We start from the raw sequence: 20,259 nt of genomic DNA on the forward strand, positions 1-20,259 counted from the left end.
ATGTTTCTTACCTCTAGGCGTTACAACAATTCCTGTCTCATTTGAATTACTTTTATACTTGTGAATTGGAAATGGAAAGCTGACAGGAGTGATGGGAAAACTGGCAGCACATGGTCAGCGGTTGGAATCCGTGTGACGGGGTGAGCTCCCGTTGCTAGTCCCAGCTCCTGCCAACCTAGCAGTTCGAAAACATGCAAATGTGCGTAGATTAATAGGTACCGCTTCGGCGGGCAGGTAACAGCATTCCATGTAGTCATGCCGGCCACATGACCACGGACTTGTCTACGGACAAACGCTGGCTCTTCGGCTTTGAAACGGAGATGAGCACCGCCCCCTAGAGTCGGACACGACTGGACTTAATGTCAAGGGAAACCTTTACCTTTACCTTACTTTTAGAAAGCCCGAATATTTCACAGGAATAGAGAATAATTACTTTTCTTTCATCTTCACCTGAACTGAAAAGATGAGAATTTTCATTCTGAAAACTAGCAGGAATATTGCTTGCTTGTTGAAAACATGGGAAAACAACCTTAAGAAGGTCCAGTGCCTTGAACTATGAATCCAATAGTGATTGTCTCTGTGGCTAGACTCACAGAACATCTTCACGTGGGGGAAGACTGGTTACAAAGGTATGTATGTATGTAAGTGGTGAGAAGATTGTGCAGAATCAGTAATTAAAGGGCCACAGTGCAACAGCAGGGAAAATATCTGAAACTGAACTGGGAAATCAAAACAAATTACATGCTTTCATCTATTAGTATATATTTGTTATTTACTATATTTACATTCTTTTTGGTATGCAACTTTCAGTAGCAATAGAAACATCAGAAGGCAGTAATAAATAATATGTAATTAAGAAATACATAAATTGATTTTAAATGGTTAAGTAGTCTGGGAAATGCAAAAAAATACTAATCTGACTTTGGCAAGTTCATAAAAAGCTGCTGCCTTTTCTACCAGCCAGTCTGCTCAGCAAATCTCTTCCTTGAATCCTGCTTTTTCCGGCTGAGATTTCAGCTGCACCCCCCCTAATTCACATGATGTATAAAAGAGGAAGAAGGAGGGTAAGCACATTCAGACTTGTAAGATTCTGTTACTATAGTCTGTCTGTCTGTCTGTCTGTCTATCTTTTTTTTTCTATCTATAAACCTAGTTTAGGTCTACGTGGCATCTGTTTTTTGGTCAGCCTACCTTGTAGGGCTGACCCTGAGGCATAACTACTGAGGGTTTGTACAATATCTGAACCCTTTAGTTCCACCTTCTTAAATGAATCATCTGGATGAGAGATGCTGCCTTGCTCCTGATATCCAACTGTCAGCCTTCCCAGTAGACCAGACAAGAAACACAACCAGATGGGCTAATTCTACTTTATTGTAAGGCTACATTAACAAAATCTTGCAAGTCTGAAAGTACAAATCTCCTGATGTCTCCTTTATAGCCTGGAAAGCTTCTGAACCTCTTTTTCTGCCCACTATCCAGCTGCAGGCCTTTCTTATCTGACCACCCCATCTTTCAAGGTCTTTCTCACATACCATTACACCATCTCAGAAAAATTGTCTGCAAGGATACCATGGACAATGGAAGTCATTGTGAGCTCCAGAAGAATCAAGAATGTCAGATTTTCCTGCCTTTTTTCTTAGGAAAAGTAACCTCACAAGGTGATCAGGGCAGTATCTATTACAGACCAGGACTGAAACCTGATGGAAATGGAGTTGGTTGTTATTAAGTGGGTTGCAAATTAGAACATTCTACCTTGATCTGAACGATTTTAAAGAAGAGTGTCATCTCCTCACTTCCAAGATCTTACTTTCCATCATGTACATATACAGCCCAGTTTTAATGGTTAAGAGCCTTCTGTTCTGATAGTTCCATAATATATACAACAGGGGAGAGTGACCCCCCAAAGAGTTTGCATTTTAAAAATTCGTGTTAGAAAATATGTCTGTAATTTTGCTTCTTCATTGCTGAATAGCTGAAGATGGATTTTATGATTCTATTGTGGAACCATTTATTTTTAATAAAAAGTGGAATCTGTCAGCACTGAGAAGCTCTTGAGTAACCATCATAAGCCAGATACTTGATTTCACAGATGGAGAGAAGCACTCGCTTGCACAGTCGTGGCCTGGCTATTCTTTCTCAGGCATTTGGTCTATATTAGCTCTGCTTTCATGAATGTTATAAATTCATGCATTTAAAAAACAAGCTTACCAAGTAATGTGCATGAGTTTTGGATATTATAGAACAAGCTGCAATTGTATATTTGGAAGTTGTGTTCTATAAGCTCAACCCACCTTTTCCTTTAGTTATGACATCATAATGAGTACACCTAATCTCGTCTGTGCTTTTCATGAGGCTGTAGAGGTTTGGTAATTCAGAGCTTTTGTTGGAAGTGGTCCCCAGATGAGTGTCTGAAGCTCAACAGCCATAGCCCACTTCTCACTGCAGCTGATAAGCAAATTCAGCAGGGAGCAATATTAGCAATGCATTTTTAGGGAGGAAATTACTGATCTTAGGAGTAAATGGCCTGTGTATCGTTCTGGATGCTTGGAAAGGCTTTGCTAAGATCAGCTGGAATGCAAAGGACTATATAACTAGTTCCATACATCTGAGGAGTCTTTTTGCTTTCTCATGTAGAAGGAATTGCTCTCACCCTCCAGTGCTACTGTATATTTCAAGCTGTTAAGCAGCAGCCCCCAAAAGGGTCAGACATGACTGTGCTTGCACAGGGGACCTTCACCTTTCACTTTTTGAAACCAAGTAGATTCAAAAGCAAACTGTGGTACTTTGATGGAAAACAGCCCTGGAAAGAAATTTATTTATTCAGTTTGGTCTAGTGGTTAAGGTGCTGGGCTAGAAACCAGGCGACTGAGAGTTCTAGTCCCGCCTTAGGCATGAAAGCCGGCTGGGTGACCTTGGGCCAGTCACTCTCTCTCAGCCCAACTCACCTCACAGGGTTATTGTTGTTGTGGGGAAAATAGGAGGAGGAAGAGTATTAGGTATGTTCGCCACCTTGAGTTATTTATAAAAATAATAAAGGTGGGATAGAAAATAAATAAATAATATATGCATGCATTCATATATGCATGTATTTAATATTATAAAACTGTCATTGATTGATTATGTGCCATCAAGTCATTTTTGACTCCTAGTGACCACATAGATAGATTTTATCTCTGATGAGCTATCCCTAACTTGTTCTTTCAGGTCTCCCAATGGTGCACCCATCACCATTGCAACTGGGTCCATGCACCTTGCTGCTGGTCATCCTCTTCTTCTCTTTCTTTCCACCTTTCCCAGTATTAGAGCCTTCTCCAGAGAGCTGAGTCTTCGTATAATGTGTCCAAAGTAGGAAAATTTGAGCCTGGTCATTTGTGCCTCAAGTGAGAACTCTGGGTTGATTTGTACGATGATCCATCAGTTTGTTTTCTTGGATGTCCGCAGTATCCTCAGGAGTCTTTTCTGACACAAAAGTTCAAAGGTGTCAATACTCCTCCTGTCCTGCTTCTTTAAAGTCCAACTTTTGCTTCCATAGAGTGTTACAGGGAATACCATGGCCTGGACGATTCTGATCTTTGTAGGTAGAGACACATCCATTTCAGCTTGTATTTCCTAATTAGCAGCTCTAGTGTTGCTTTTAGATTTCCATTCCACATGAGAGTCCTTTAAGGCTTGTACCAAGTGTTTTTCCTTATCATAAGGTCTGCAACAGCTTTAGCTTGTGAATAAATGTAAATGTGAAGAATTAAGCTGATCACCTTTGAGGCTGTCTATTTCTGGGGCCCCAAAATTAGCAACATTAGCAGACAGAACCTAAATCATATTTAGGGTGCACAATAGATTAAGTTAGATGCCATCACAATAGCAGATACATTGCATAAAATGAAGTACTGGCAGGGAAGTAGTGTGATAAGGAGCACAAGCTATATATGAGTTAGAAAAAAGCTTTGTCCAAACTGTTGTCTTGTACAGATTCCAGAGAAAGAAGCAAGTTAGAGATAGCCGTGTATGATAAAGGCTGTTCCTTTCCTAAATCAATAACTGTTTGTCCTAATAAGGTATGCAAGAAAAGGTGATGTAAGACATGTAATTAACACCATAAATTGCTTTCTTGACTGTAAACGTTTATGTTTTCCCATTGAGAATAACCTGTGTTCACAGATTCAATGAAACTTCAAAGCACTGTTCAGCTGTTTTGGTTTTTCTGCCCTGAATTGGATCAAGGGAAAGTTTTTCCTACATGTACTCAGTAGAGTTTCTGAAACCAGCTGAGCAGTTGTTTGCTCTTCAAAAACACTGCTTCCCCAAAGTGCCAATTTCCCATGTCCTTCTGAGGATTCTGATGAACCAGATGTGCTACGGATAGATAAAACCTTTCATTCATGGAAAACTGGCACTTTGGGGTTGTTCATGCATGGAACCGAATACATGTTTGGAGTGTTTTGTTCCTGATAGAATCAGGAATTCAGCCGTTCCAGATAGAAAAACTGTTTCTTTCTGCGGGAGCTGCTGTGATTGACTGTTTCTTGTGATTGTCTCTTGCAATGGGAGTATTATTGTTTGGATTCTCCTGTCTGAGCCAGTTTGCTGTTTCATGTAAACATTCCTGCAGGGAAGCTGGACTTCAGGTGATGGTGGGGAGGACATGAAATATGCTTCCATATAAACATTCACTGTTGAGGAGAAAGCATCAAGTTTAGTTTTCTCCTTGTCTTTTTAGTTCTCTATATCAAGCCTGTAAGCAACCAGCAGCCGACAGGTCACAATGCACCCCTAAATCCATTTCTCACAGTCCCCTCAGTTCTCCCAAGTTCATAATATTGAAAATTGGTGACAAACCACTGAATAAGGGTGTCATGATCACACATTTCCAGCACTTTATAAGCAGTTTCTTATTGGCTCAGAAATAAATGTCACTCAAACGTAAAGAAAATTCATTTCTTTACACTTCCAAACTTCTCAGGAGTACAGGTGAATGTAAGCCTGTAGACTTACACATGAATTTTTTTTAAAAGCAGCTCCAAAAAGACCCAATGAAGCCATGTGAATGCCTAGAACATATGGAATATGTGTAGAAGTTGAACCTACAGAAAGAAAACTGTTATCGTCAAATTAATCCATTATCTGGCAATGGGAGAGGAAAGAAAGAAAGAAAGAAAGAAAGAAAGAAAGAAAGAAAAAGAAAATCCTGTTCTAAAAAGTAACTCCTCCTATATCCTCCTATAGTTTGATAGCATCTCTTCTGCAGCTGACGAAATTTTTTGCCTTTTAATAGTTGGAAAAGGTACTACCAAACTTATCCTCTCCCTCCCTCCCTCTCTTTCCCCTATCTTTAAGGACTTCAAGTGCCCTGGAGTGCTGGAGTGTTAAAAGTGCCCTGCCATTTTTTGTTGCAGCTCTCACTTGTAATACAGGTAGTCCTTGAGTTACTGTGGCAACTGGGGCTGGGATTGCCAACGCTAAGCAATGCGGTCATAAAGGAGGATGTCATGTGACCACATCACTTAGCAACGGCAATCCAGGCAGTCCTGGTTGTCGTAACCCCAAGATGCACAGGTCCTTAATTGGGAAGTGGTGGGAGTCCCAGCTAAGGTGTGCAGGTGTGCCACATGGGGGAGGGGGAGGCCCTGGGAGGCCTGGTGCCGGCTGCATGCGAGTTGGGGGAGGGGGGTGCTGCGTGTGTGGGTGTGTGCATGCAAGTGCAGGGAGGCCCAGGGAAGAAGGGCGTGGCATGACATACAGGAAGGCAGGGGGAACTTATCAGAGTGACTTGGAATCTTCCTGCCAGTTTCCCCATTGACTTTGCTTGCGGGAAACTGGCAGGGTAGGTCACAAATGGCAATCACATGACTGCGGGACACTGCAACTGTCATAGTGCAAGCCAGTTGCCAAGCTCCCTAATCACAATGATGTGACCATGGGGGCGCTGCAATGGCCAAAACTTTGAGGACTGGTTGTAAGTACCTCTCGTTCAGCACTGTCATAACTTTGAACGGTTGCTGAACAAGTGGTTGGTGAGGACCACCAGTAGTTGATTTTTACACCTGCTATCATTTAAGTGTAATCTACCTTGAATGATCTTTCTAAGCTGAAAGACAAACTATATAATTAATTAATTCATTAGTTAGTTAGTTAACATTGCTTAGGCTTCATCCAAGTTCTTCAGTTTTTCTGCTGTTGTTTCTTATTTGTAAATTTGAGAGAGGAATCTGCAATGCGTGTGTTTTTCTACTGTATTTCATTTCATAAGATTTAAATGATACCCATGGTCATGGTAGTTTGGTGTCAGATGAGACTGATGAAGAATACAAGGAAAAGGAGAAAATGTACTCTCTTCCTCTGTTATTTTTGTTAAAACAAACAAACAATAAATCTCTCAGTGATACATTTCTAGTCTGTCCAGAACAATTTTGCAATCAATGGCTTTACAGAAGTGGAAACATGATTAAGCAGTTTTTTAAAAGCCTAGCAAATATGTGATTACTATCAATATTGCCAGTCAGAATACATTATGCAATGTAAGAGAGTAGAATATTGTCTTTTCTTTCTATTTTTTTTTAAACATAAAATGACCTTAACTCATCAAGCATCTCATTAGTAAGCGTTTTGTTCTTTCTCATGGTTTCTGTTATGATGGATTGTGTTAAAATTATGTAAACAATACTCTTTTTCATTATACCTGTGCTTTCATATAAGCTTTGATTTCCTTTTAGTTAGATCCAGAGAACATTCCATTGTGGAAAGTAGAATAATAGGAAGATATTCTGATCCATTCTTTAACTATGTGTGTGAAACCACAGGATAGTTTGTTGTGTCATTAAAGTGTTTCTAGGTGATCTTTTTCATTTTTCTGTGAAATCTGTGTTTCCTTTTCCCTACTATATTGTTATCAATTAAATGAATAAATAAATAAATAAAGATGGAATTTTGGTGTCAAACTTTTATATAGAGGGCAGCTTTTTTGTTCTCAGATTACAATATAGTTGCAGTTATGTGATTATGCAGGGCTGGCCCCAAATGACTATTAGAAATAATTTCATGATTCCTTAAAAAGGTGATAAATTTAATTGAGGGTAAGTTTTAAAATGTTTCTAGATGAACTCCTCATAGAATAGAGGTAACCAATCTTTTGGGGCCTGTGGGTTCCCCTGGAATTTTGAGAGAAGTCTGTGGGTGCCATTAGGTAAATTGCCCCTGGGGATATATCCATTCATAAAATGGTTTTTGTGGAGATGTCATGTTTCTGTAAACATTTGTTTCCAAGAAAGTAGATTGATGTGAACAAATTCACTCAAGAACTTGAATAAAAGCTAGGTGTGGTCTGAACCTCAAATCTTTGAATCTATGCTGTTCTGTTTCAGTGGAACATCTTTTAAAGAGGATTAGCTCATTGGGCTAAGAGCTGATCAAATTCTTGAAAGACTCCTCTCTATTTCTCCATCTCCCAGTCCTTTTCTCTCTCCTGCTTAAAGCAAATCCTGTCTACTGAACTAAGTGGAACATGCCCATCCCAACAGATGCTCCTCTTGGAATCAGGCTGGATTGGGTTGGATTTTGTCCCAGTGCACTTACTTTAAATAGGAGAATTTGACTCCTACTTAATGGAAAATTTGACTGCTACAAATGGAAGAGAAATGTTGCATTGACCCTTCTGAAAAATTCTATAGAGTGTGTGTGTGTGTGTGTTTGTGTATAAATATATAGGGGGTGGGGACAGAATGCACCAGTATGGTGTAGTGGTGAAAAAAGGGCAGGATAAAGGGCTGGATAAAAATATAATAATAATAATAATAATAATAATAATAATAATAATAATAATAATAATAATAAATCTCTCTCTGTGTGTGTGTGTATGGAATTAACTGCATGACTTACTGATCTTTTTGCTGGGTTTTGTCCCAGCATATCTATTTTGATGGGGCCAAAATAGATCACTTAACAATGTATTTAGAACCTATTTCTTCTCCAGTCAGTGGTTTTGCATGATTTGGATATTGCAAAAACTGAAATTAGCTGAAACTGGATAAGTTCCATGTCAGATGGCATCCATTATTCCATAACAGAACTCCAGACAGAACAGATGTCTCCAATTATACATATATAATGTTAAGGTTCATTGGATATTATATTTCGTATTTATTTGTCCCTTACTAAACATTTATAATTACTATGTGCAACATTTATTATTTATCATTTATAGTATTATGATTATTCAAACCATTTCTGTTTAAAAACCGAATAGTAAAATTGAAGCTAATGCCAATTGTGAATTATGGCTGAGCTTCTTCTTCTTCCTCTTTAATATAATAAATGTGTTATCTACAGTTGTGATATCTCAAGTGATATCCACATTAGTCTCTTGGCTTCTCAGACTAATATCCAAGCCTAATTTTGAAAGCATAAGAAATAAAGCAATCATATCTGGGCTGTTATTCCAAATTATCCCTAAAGAGTTTTTTGTATTTCTCTTCTGCTGTCTAGTAGTCACCAGATTTTTGCAGTCCATCTATGACATCTCTAATTAAAAACAGAAGAGTTGCCAATATAGTTTTGATTACTTTTTGTACAATGTATCAAGAATGTGCATATTTATACTGTTATATATATATATATATATATATATATATATATATATATATAAAATCACTGTATAATATATATATATATATATATATATATATATATATATATGCAATATACTTATATATATAATTTTTATCTGTACTACAGAAACAAGCTTTGTAGAAACACACTGGGTAAAAGGTTGTGTTATGATTCTGAAACATTATAAATACTTCCTAATTCTCTATTCATTTTTTAACTGTAATTTCAAAGATACAGTTTTCATTCCTCCTTCAAAATGAGATTATTATCCATTAATTTCTTTTTTGTTTCCATGGATAAGAAACAACAGAGCCAGGTAGTGAATAGATAAGGTACAGATGTCATAATCACTGATTGATAAACTGATATTCTGATGGTCCTCAGCCCTGGAAACTGAATAGGCAGAGCCTGACTTTTTATAGAACTTAAGTTCTTTTGTACAAAAAACGACCTTTTATAATTCAAATACATGGTCATTAAACTGACTAGACCACTGATATCAGAAATATAGAGGCTGTCATACCATTGGGCATACCAGTAGTTGGATTCTTATTAGTTTCACTGATCTCAGATTCCCATGCATTTGTGATTTTGAGCTCCATCTGGATTTTTCTGGAACATTATCTGCTCAGGAGACCAAGATGCCTCAGAATCCTTTCTCTGTAAATCACATATGATTTAAACCCAGCTTGGGACCCTATGAGGTAGCATACAACTAAGTTAGATTTATTTATTGATTTTGTTTGAAATGCTATGCATATCCTTCCAGATTGTCTCTTTTCTTGGATATAATCTTTTCTGAAGCTAGATAACTGGCTACATTATTTTAAAATAGAATTGTTACCTAAAATATTTCCCATATATAGGACTTCACTGTTGCAAAGCACACTCTTGTTTCTTAAGATATTATATAGCTATTACTAGGCATCTTTCCCCATTGTTGAGTTACTGTGTTCTCCACCCATCCTTGAGTTCGCATGAATTTGGCTGTCCCCACTGCTGATTCCTATGGTGCTTCTCTTATTTCTGTTCCCATTCACTGCAAACCTACTGATTTCCCTGTAGGGAAATGGGTAATAAAGCCTAACAGATTTTACACCCCTTGGGGCTTTCCTTCAACAATGTCAAAATAAGAGGAAAGGGCCCTTTAACACAGATACAGCTAAGGATAACTTAAGCCTGTTTCGCATACAAGATGGGAACGAAATGAAAGCAACATCCTGGGATCATGGCAGAAAAAAAAAAGATGTTCCTATGGCATGTTTGTACAATGGTTAGGTGTAAGTGGAGAAAGGCCCTAAGTTTGTTGTTGTTATTTAGCTTTGGGCAAGTGTGTCCCAAACACCCTTGTTTTAATATTCCTCCAAAATCTGGGCTGAAGAAAGAGGTCCTAGAATTATACAAAATATAAGGGTTGGAAGGGACCTTGGAGATCACCTAGCCTGGCCCAGTGTAGGAATCCACTATGACAGTACCTGCGGGAGGTGGTCCTCCAACCTCTGTTTAAATATCTCCAGCAAAGGGAGTCTACCACTTCCAGAGGCAATCTGTTAGGATTTTTTTTCCTGACGTCCAACTGAAATTTACTTTCTTGCAACCTAAACGCATTGTTTCATGTCTTGTCTCCTGGAGTAACTCTGAAGAATTCTGTCTCACATTATAGTCTTTCTAAAAGCTGCAGATGGCCATAATTTCTCCCTATTATCTTCTCTTCCCCAGACTAACCAGACCCACTGTCTTTGGCTCTAGGACACTCACATCTATATCAGGCTAGGATCTTTATGCAACAATTAAGCTAAACTGGCAATTAATTTTTTAAAAAATAGGTAGTGAAGTATAAAGAAGTATATCAAATATTATCTGTTGTAAATTCAGTGTAGTCTCAGCTGTCAGATAAATGCCATCTTCAGACTAATGTCTCTTGTATCAGGATTTCATGTTCACATGACTCTTGGTGCTGGTGTTACAAAGTGCATTTCTCTGAGAGCACCTGTTCCCTGTGTGTCCATAGTTCCTTAAACAAAGTAATATATAATGCTGGCCACAGCAAAGCTAGTTGAGACATCAGATATAAAAAACTGTATTAAGATTCAGTCTGCTTGAATATAGACACGTATGTCAGATTCATTCTTCTAGAAGAATATAGCATAAAATTGAGCTGTGTTGCATTAAAAAGAAAGAAACAAAATAAAATATGCATTTTTCTTTGTTTTCTCTCTTTCAGGATATCAGTGTGTCTCCTCAAACATCACTGGCCTTAAGTTATGATTCAAGAGTGATTAAGGAGAAATATGAGCACCAGGCCACAGATCATCAGGAGTATGAAAATGAACTGTCCATCCGGATAGGTAGAACAGCTTTACATTCAGGCAAGCATCCTGTCATATACCATCAAGCTAATATGATAGCAATATGAACATGTACTGTATATATATGCGGATATGCACATCCTACATGTGTGTATGTCACTGAAAAAAATTAGTCAGGAAAATGGGCAGAGGTAACAAGGGCAACTTCTGTTTTGGTGTTTTTCATCCTTCAAACCTCTACCTTAGATCCTAATGCTTGCATGTCCTATTACTATTTAGAAAGCTCTTTGCTTTGGAAGATGGCTATCCTATTTGGAATGAGGAATCCTGATTCTTTGATATGCATGTGGGCTCTCTGTGGACGCAGTGAGACCCTTGTCTATTTCCTTTATGATTCCCTTCACTTGCCCTGGTTGTGGGTTAGTTGTCAGCTGGCAGAAGGCTAAAGTATGCTAACTATGCAGTGCTAAGAGCAGGTAGAAGCCCTCCTTCCTTAGTAATTCTTATCAAGATAATTGTTTCCCTGTTGCTGATGGGGAGAAGCTATTATCCTAATCAGTAAGAACTGTCTTTGGTCCACTGGCCCTAGCACTTTCATCCCCAGTCCATTGCTTTTCCCTGCCTATCAAACATCTCTTTGACAAGTTGGGAAGGGCATAGTAACCCCAAGTGGCCTAAACGTGGAGGGGAGAGGAGGCGTCCTTATATTCTTTCCTGGAAATCAAGCGTTTGAAAGCTAGGATGCATTATCACTTTGCAGCTCTGGTTTGGGAACTGAGTGCATATCCATTAGATAAAAAAGCAAGGGACACTTAAGAATAAGGATAGAAATTATTATTTGGGGTCTTCCTATAAACACAGGAAAAAAATTGAAATGATTTCTAAAAAGTCCATTAAGGACCTACAAACTGTTAGTGTTTATGGAATGTTGATAAAACTTGATTTAGAAATTTGAAGAATAGACATTTGAAAGTGCAGAAGAAAATGCAAAGTTTTTAAAAATAAATCTAAAATAGCCCAGTAAACACTTAAGAGCTTCCAATGTATATGGAATGTTGATAGAAATGGATTGTCTCTGTATCACCAAAGATAATACAAGTTAGATAGCCCAACTGTTAAGATAATTTATTCTGCTGTATGGCCCTATATTTCCACTTTATATAAAACTTGCAGATAGAATTCTAATATTTTCACACTATTTTTCTTCCCCTTTTTGCAGGACATCATATAGGGTTTTGAGAATTATTTGTTTGTTTGCTAAGGTGAACATTGGCTACAAGAAGCATTTCTACAAAGTAATTGTAGCTTTAAACCCAGAAACCAGTAGCACCTCTTTTCAGTATTACCCATTACTTTCATGAGGCACGTAAGAACCTTTGCATTGGTTTGAGTTTTTTTATAAGGAATCTCTTTTAAAACAGTTTAAGTTGATTTAAATAGTGGCTGTCCCATCACAAGTAATAAACAAAATGGATTGAAAATAGATTGAACTACACATTGTGAGAATTCAGAATGCAGTTAAATCAACTTTCTTGGGTGTGCAGGAATTGAGCATGCTTACTTTGCTCTCTGAGAAAAAAGATTGTTTTTCTTCCTGACTCACATTTTAGTATTTGAAAAAGACAAAGGATTGGTGTCCTTTCTTTCTTCGGTGACATGTTGCTTTCTGGCCTTTAGGGATGAATACTGTGTATTCATGTAATGAATCACGACTGTCAAGGAGGACAAGGTTGGAATACTGACCATAAGTTTTTTGTTTCTACTACTTCTAAAAGTTGCAGTATCTTTATGGCTACTTTCTGTGAGCATTCGAGGAATTCTAATAACCTCTTTCTTAATATAATGGATATTTCTTGCTCATAGAAATCATGGAACGGTAGAAGTTAATTCTGGATTTAAATTTCTGCATGACCTGCAATAGAGTGGCAATGAATTTGGACTTTCAGCTATTTACAGTGGAAACAAAATATAATCTGACTTATACTGCTTACATAAGGAAAGCTTGTAGTAATCATGTGTGAGGAAAGAGTTTTCAAATCTTTCAGTGCTCCAAAAATAAGTGACCAGCTGTTTCCTTTGTGTGTGTGTAATATTTTATGAAAGCAGCAGTGCTGTCTAAATATAACAACGTGATGGACCCGTAGAAAATTGTGTTCACTCATTGCATGTAACCATGCTTTGTTTGTTTATTTATTTCAAAATATTTATTATAGTTTATTACAATAATATACAATATTCATAATCCTAATGGGCTCCAGGCAGTGTACAAAGAAGTCAAGTCAAAGAAAAAGTAAAAGCTCAGTGTAAACAGCTGAAGTATATAGTATCATTAAAAGCCAGTAATAAACATCATAGTACCCTTTAAACTAAACTAAACCTGTCTAAGGCCTGATTACATACTGGAACCAAACTCATTTCCCTGGTTTACAAAATGCCAATAATGCTGGGGCCATCCATAACCTCCTGTGAGAGGCTGTTCCATTGAATGGCCTGATATATCCCAGGCATTAAAACTCTTTGTGTTGGAAAGATAATTAAAGGTAATAACCAACATTTTGAACTGGGCTGGGCAGCTATCCTATCCAAAATAGGTGCTATTCTAATCTGCTGAGGTTGTCCTGCCAGGAGTCTAGCCATTTTATTTTGTACCAGCTATAGTTTCCGAATCACCTCCAAAGACAGCCCCATAAGATCTGCTTATAGTAGTCTAGCCAAGTGGTGTTAAGGGCCTGGATTACTGTTTCCAACTAAGATGGCATACCAGCTGGACCTGGATAAAGGTTCCCTGGCCATGATGTCCACCTGCTATTTACGCAGCAGCTGAGAGTCTGGGAGAACCTCTTAGGTAGTGAACCAATTCCTTTGAGGAACCTGGCCCCACTGAGAGTACCAGAGCTGATGTTATGAAGTCACCCATATGTCTATTGATGCCTAGCAACTCTGATTTGGTGGGATTTAATCCGAACTTGTTTTACCCAATCCAATTCTTCACAGTCCCCAGGATTTCTGCAGCACAGTTTTGGTTAATAATGGGTGTTTTTTTTAATAGTAATTTTTATTAGGTTTCAAGAGAAGAATAAAAACTACAAAAAACCCCACAAAAAACTACAAAGAAGGAAAAATACTAAAAATGTGGAAACACAAGATAATTTTTTTTAAAATTTACAAAAAGATGTGGCTTCCAACTTTTAACAGCAAGTATATACAAAAATTTTCACAATCAATCTCTTACTCTATATTAAACCAAAACACCACATTATTTCTATAAGTCATTCCACTTTAACACATAATAAAAATCACTAAGTACAGTTACTCCTCCCCCTTATATTAAAATAAAGAAAAAAAGTTCATATAAATGTCCTAAACATCTTTCTCCCCTCCAAAAGATAAAACATATTTAATTATTCCCTTCCTACCACTATTCTATACATTTCTGTCTACTATAATAAGAATCAAATTAAAAAGCATATAAGTTGTCTGCTATTAGACTTAATAGTACAAAAATTTTAATAATCCCAATCTTAATAAACCCAAAACACAAAAACAATTCAAAACAGTTAATCCAAATCTTTAAAAGCATATATCATCAATCAAATCCTTGAAGCAAACCAAATGAACATTCTTCAACCCTTATCCCTCTTCAAGATAAACCAAAGCAGTTACATATCCCCGCAATATGCACAAAGCTTTCCTCTTGAATCAGACAGCCCAACTCAAAGATTCCAGGTTCCTTTCATGGCATTCCACCAGGAGATCGATTTTACTTATGGCTTGCAGATCACTCTCTCCCTTAGATTTCTCCAACTCTATTATCCAATCTTCATCCAGCATCTTGATAAAAATCCCAATCTCAGTCTTAAAAAATAAAAACCTTTCTATCGCTCTTAAATTCCTCAGTTTCATCCACCACATCCCCAACTTGATGGCACATTTTAGGTCTCATATTTTCCACAATGTCCTGGATATCTTGCATAAAAGCTTGATAGAAGTCATAAGAAATCTGTTTAAAATCCTGGTGAAAGTCAGAAAGAATCTTGTTTGAAATCCTCCACGTCTCACGCAGTAGATTATGGCACCCCCCTAAGAGCTTAACCAGTGAAAGTCGAAGATATGGAAGAGTTCCAAAGTGTATTTACATAAAGTGAGAGATAACAGACAGTTCTCAAGGGAAGGTGAAAACAGAAAGCTGAAGGTTCAAATCAACTGATTCAACATGTAGGAAAATGCTAATATCTTCAAATTTAATACAAAAAAAATAACAGGAAGACAATTGTTTACTCTTGATCTTTGGAATTTCCTTTGGAAGGAAAACGAAATCCAAAACTTAAAAGGATTTTTTTTTTTAAATCCCAAAAATAATGTTAAGCACCAAGAGAAGTAGCTTCTCCTTGCTGTAGAAAGCCTCTCTTGTGCTACGTATACTTTAAAAAAATACAAATTGGTGATTTAGAAATGGGGCGGCCAGTCTTACTGTCCCTTTAAGGCTACAGTGCAGCTTGGAAATGGTGACGTCCCCCCCTCCCGGGTGCTCTTACTGATTGAGCACAAAATGCTGTGATCTTCTGGCTGCAAGCAGCCATCCAGAGCACAGATGGGATGATTCCAGATATTCTCCTTGATTCGGAGAACATTTCTGGGCTTCAGGAAAACCTGCCTGAGCCCCCAAAAAGTTACTGCGTTGTCAGCTCCACCCACTGAACCAGCGGGCACAGCCATTGAGTCCTCCATTCCCACTGGAAGCCTGGTTAATAATGGTTTATTGATAAACCCCAATTGGCTGAGTTTGCACAATCCATTAAGATATAAACTATATATAAAAACCAAATAAGTTTGAGATTATACAATATGTCAAACAAACCACAAATCACATTATAGTTCAGGATAGCATATGAACCAGCCAGTATTTCCTGTCCAATCAGGTTATGTTCAGGACTGTGAATAATACAGATATAGCACTGAAAATTAAGCTAGGTTAATTTGACCTGAGAAATTTAAATGCTTATCCCAGCTCAACTGGAGACTTGCTTTGATTTTGCATTGAAGTAGCAGGGACACAAAAAAGGCAGAATTTTAAAACCTCTGATCTGCTTCTCACTGGTTTCCTCTGAAATTTCACTTGTGAACCCTTCCTTTCTTAAAAGTTCATCAGCAAAATGAAAGGAAGTTCAGAGTGAAAAATAGCAGTATTTTTAAAGGGTATGGTGTGTAAACATTTCTAGCAAATGTACATAGGAGGAAAGCATGGGCAAGAGCCAACAGTTTTTTTTAAGTAGGTGAGAGATTTTTGTACCCTTAGTAACTTTTGCACAATATGCTGTTTATCATTTATTTATTTATTTGATTTCTATAGCCACCCATCTCAGCGAGTGACTCTGGGCGGCGTATAACAATAAAACTATAAAACAATTAAAACAATTATAATTAAAATCATAACTAGCTGAACTTGGAAGACGTATTTGTTTTTACTGTATTTTAATCTCTTTTAGCTTTATTGTAAACCGCCTAGAGTCCCTCTTTTGTGGAAGATGGGCAGTGACGGAATTTGATAGATAGACAGATAGATAGATAAATATTTGTCAGTTATAGAAGGAAATAATTTGGTAAAATAGAAGGTGATGGAAGCTACAGAGCCTCAGCATGGGGAACGTCAGTGAATAGGCTAAGCCTAAATTTTGAATATTTGTTATAGCAACTCTGTCAGCCCTGTAAGGTAGCCCAGACTAAGAAACCAATGCCGTATAGCTCAGGACTACTTTTATTGTAACAGCTCTAGTCACTGAATCTTGCAAGTCTGAATGTGCTTCCCCCTCCCTCACTTTAGCTTCATGTGAGCTAGGGAGGGGCTTGTCTGAGACGTTTACTCAAACTAATTTCTGGGCCTGGGCTCAGGCCCCTCTTATCTGACCATTGCCTTGGTTGTGGCTCTTCCTCCTGTCCTTCAAGGCCATTCCTTCTGCCTTTTACGCCTCAGGCTGTGGGGCTTTTCAGTCAATCATTTCATCAGTGGGGGATGTGAGGAAATCAACCTGTAGGCATCTAGCATTGTGTCTCCATGGTGATGCAGAAATCTACCATTACGTATCACAAAATCTAGAAAAGCATTGTGGCATAAAGGCAGCAATGAAAGGAAACCATAGATTGGATCCCTCCCTCAGCTCAAAATCTGTAGTATGACATTCAGGACACACCAAAAAGAACAGAATGAGGAAGGGCAAGGATGAATTTAACAAACACATTTAAATTCTTTAGTTTAGACTGTCTGGTATTTCTTTACAAGGATGCTTGTGATGCAGCATCAGAACAGGCCAGTAAAAAAATATAGATAAATAAAGCCATGTTCCCCCCTTATGATGGATTCTTGTATGGACTGTAGAACTGCTGGTGCAAGACTACATATTCCTATTTTGCTCTTATGAAAGGTTGGAAGGTAATCTTGCTTGGTGCTGGAACATAAAAAGTCATTGGGGGAATATATTTCACAGTTTGAAAATGTTCTTCAGTCCTGTAGAATCTTCAGAGGCAGAGTAATCTAATTTTGAACTAGATGATAGAAAGTGCAAAGGGAGAAATTTGTCTTGGAAAAATCCCTCTAGAATCTGTTCTTCTCATTTTAATTATAATAATTTTTTAAGTACATACTTTGCTTTGCCAAGCTCCCTTCCACAACCTCCCTGCAGTCTTTGAATTGACAGCCAGGAGGTAAAAAGAACTTCTATTTAAAAAAATGCATCATATTTCAGACTTATATGACAAAAAGGAGCTCCAAATTCAGACATGCAAACAGTATTTCTAAACTTTAAAGGGACATCTGGGGCCCAAGTGTTGGGGGAAAATGGCTTCTCCTGCAAAAAGACCAACAGGTTGATGAGAATATAACAAAACTTAATTACTCTATGATCACTGAGGTATGTCCCTAATGGAAAAGGCACCCCAGAAAAAGAAAAAATTATATATATGAATATATGCATAGTCATTAACTTGTTAGCATTTAGTTTAACATACATGATTTAGCACTTTACATTTAAGTAACTTCTGAGTAACTTGAGTTTTGTCCGAGCATGCTCTTTGTATACTCTCCCCAACTGGTTCCAACTGGTGGTATGATTTGTGGAGTAGGTCTACACCTTTGAGGTTAACTAGCATTTCTCTCACTCTACAGCTGGGTGGGTAGTTGGCTTGATTTAAAAATATACATTATTTTATTAAAGGCTTTACCCAAGTATAATTACTAAAAGCCTAAAAACCTACATTTTCCCCAAATAAGTAATGCTATAGTATCAACATGTCTGTTGTGGCATTTGACTACAAAAACAAAACATAGTTTTATAAAGTGATGTCTTTTAAGAACAGATTGGGATTCTTTCTGGAGTATAGCATTTTTGGTCATGGAAAGTGGGTAATGGAAATTGGGGAATAAGTAGAAAGGCCAGCCAGCTTTATCACAAGGCAGATTGAGGTGGATGCCTCAATAAGCTGATTTTGGATATAATGAAAGGTGAATGAAGTATTAGTTGTTTAATTTTTTTTTTTTACTTTTACGGTCAGGGAAAGGAAGAGATATAAAGGCATTTCAGCCTTTAGGATTATGTATCTTGATTCTGCTGTGGGGGGTTTATGTTTTTACAAATGCACCTTGTAGCTGATAGAGCAAGTGATTTATAGCACTGACAGCTTAGTGTGATACATGCTTATAACTGAACTAAATAAGAAACTGGCTGTGTGGTATGATCATTTCAGGCCTTTCTGTGTTCAGAATGCAGGATGATGCTTGTTTGAAGCATCATCTTTCAAGATTCAAAGATGGGTGAAATCAGTATTTCACCCTGTCAGCATCTCTTTGTCACAACCACCTGCAGAGATTCTTTTAATGGCAACTTGAGACCCAAGCTCCAAGCCAAATGGAAATTCCAGTTGTTGTCTCTGCTACCTAGTTGCCAAATTAGGAGCACCTTTTGCGGGGCAGGGACCATAGGCTCCTGCTTGGGTGGAACATGACATTTTCTCTATGTGTTAAGTTTTCCACATAAAGGGAGATATTTATAGAGGATGATCCCTTGATTCAAGGTGGTTCAGAATGTTGTGAGAGGACAGTCCTAGTTCATTTGAACTGTGCCTTAGTGACTAAGGGGGACTGAAATTAAGTGAGGAGCTCACATGGAATTTGATCCTGGACAGTACTGAATGCTGTAAAATGAGACTTTTAATTTTTTTAATTTTATTTGACTTGGATACCACCCACCTCCAATTGTTTCTGGATGGCTCATGGAATCTTCTGTCTGATTTATGCTGGTTTGAACGAAGCAGGCAATCTTCTATTTTATTAGACATATAAATAATGATAGGTCTACTGTATAATACCCACTAAGAAAAATAGAATTCACCTGTATGTATATATATATGTATGAAAGTATGTATTGTGTACTGTATGAGAACAGTACAGTCAGGTGTATCAACAGATCACAGATTTCACCTCCATGTCGAGATCTATTGTTTAGATAATCTTTTGATATGAAAAAACAAAGCCCCTGGCTCTGGAAATTCCTACATTTATGAACTGAGTGATATCCATTATAGATTGAATAAATAACAAATTGACTTGCAGTCAGAAAGGTCTCTGTTAGAGATGATGATGGAGGGCTGGTCTTACTAACAAGAAAGAACGTATTGAATGGTTAGTGTTGTAGCCATGAGGAAGTTATGTAAGGCAGCAGTGCTGCTAGATTTAAATGTCATAAATCACCCGGACAGTTGGTTTCAGCGTTGAATCTGAAAACTCTAGAACAAGATGTGCCTCTACTGTTCCTTGTAAGTATTTAATGCTGCCCTTGAGTTCTGTATATCCATAAATGCCTAGTTAAATGAGGCATTTAAACATTCAATCTAGACACATCTATCAGGGTATAGTTATATATGTGTATGTATATCTATAATTTATCTTTATTGAACAATATATTTATAATATCTGTGGCTATACTCTGTCTTAAGTAGATGAGGTGGGCTACTTTTTAATTTTGATAGAATAGTGATGTGCTTTTTCAGAACTTGAATTCTTCTGGGTATAGTTTTTCCAAAATCTGGACCTATTTGGCAATATAGTAAAAGCAACAATTCACTCTGTGTTGGATTCCGGCTGGGCAAATCCTATGGAGTTGACTGAGGCACGGTCTTGTGGTATTAAATGGAAGGAGTTTAGACCTGTTAGTCCTGAGGAAGTGTACAGGGTCCTCAGTTCTGTAGGTGTGGCCACCTGTGTCATACATCCATGCCCCTTCTGGTTGGTTAAGTCCTCCAGGGAAGATATGTATAGGTGGATCTATGTGGTAGTGAATTCTTTCTTGAGAGAAGGTGT

The 20,259-nt window shown here is 37.7% G+C and overlaps 1 protein-coding gene across 3 annotated transcripts in view; it reads left to right on the top strand.

Moving 5' to 3' along the window:
- Nucleotides 1-20,259, top strand: part of SLC39A11 (solute carrier family 39 member 11) — a 386,037-nt gene that overhangs the window by 105,843 nt on the left and 259,935 nt on the right. For 2 of the 3 annotated variants that reach the window (XM_063293436.1, XM_063293438.1), the window contains one exon: nt 10,826-10,970. In XM_063293436.1, the coding sequence (XP_063149506.1) occupies nt 10,826-10,970 (145 nt within the window). The remainder of the gene's footprint in view (nt 1-10,825; nt 10,971-20,259) is intronic. The other variant, XM_063293437.1, reaches the window with a different exon arrangement.

The sequence above is a fragment of the Candoia aspera genome, chromosome 2 (assembly GCF_035149785.1).
Source record: "Candoia aspera isolate rCanAsp1 chromosome 2, rCanAsp1.hap2, whole genome shotgun sequence".
NCBI lineage: Eukaryota > Metazoa > Chordata > Lepidosauria > Squamata > Boidae > Candoia > Candoia aspera.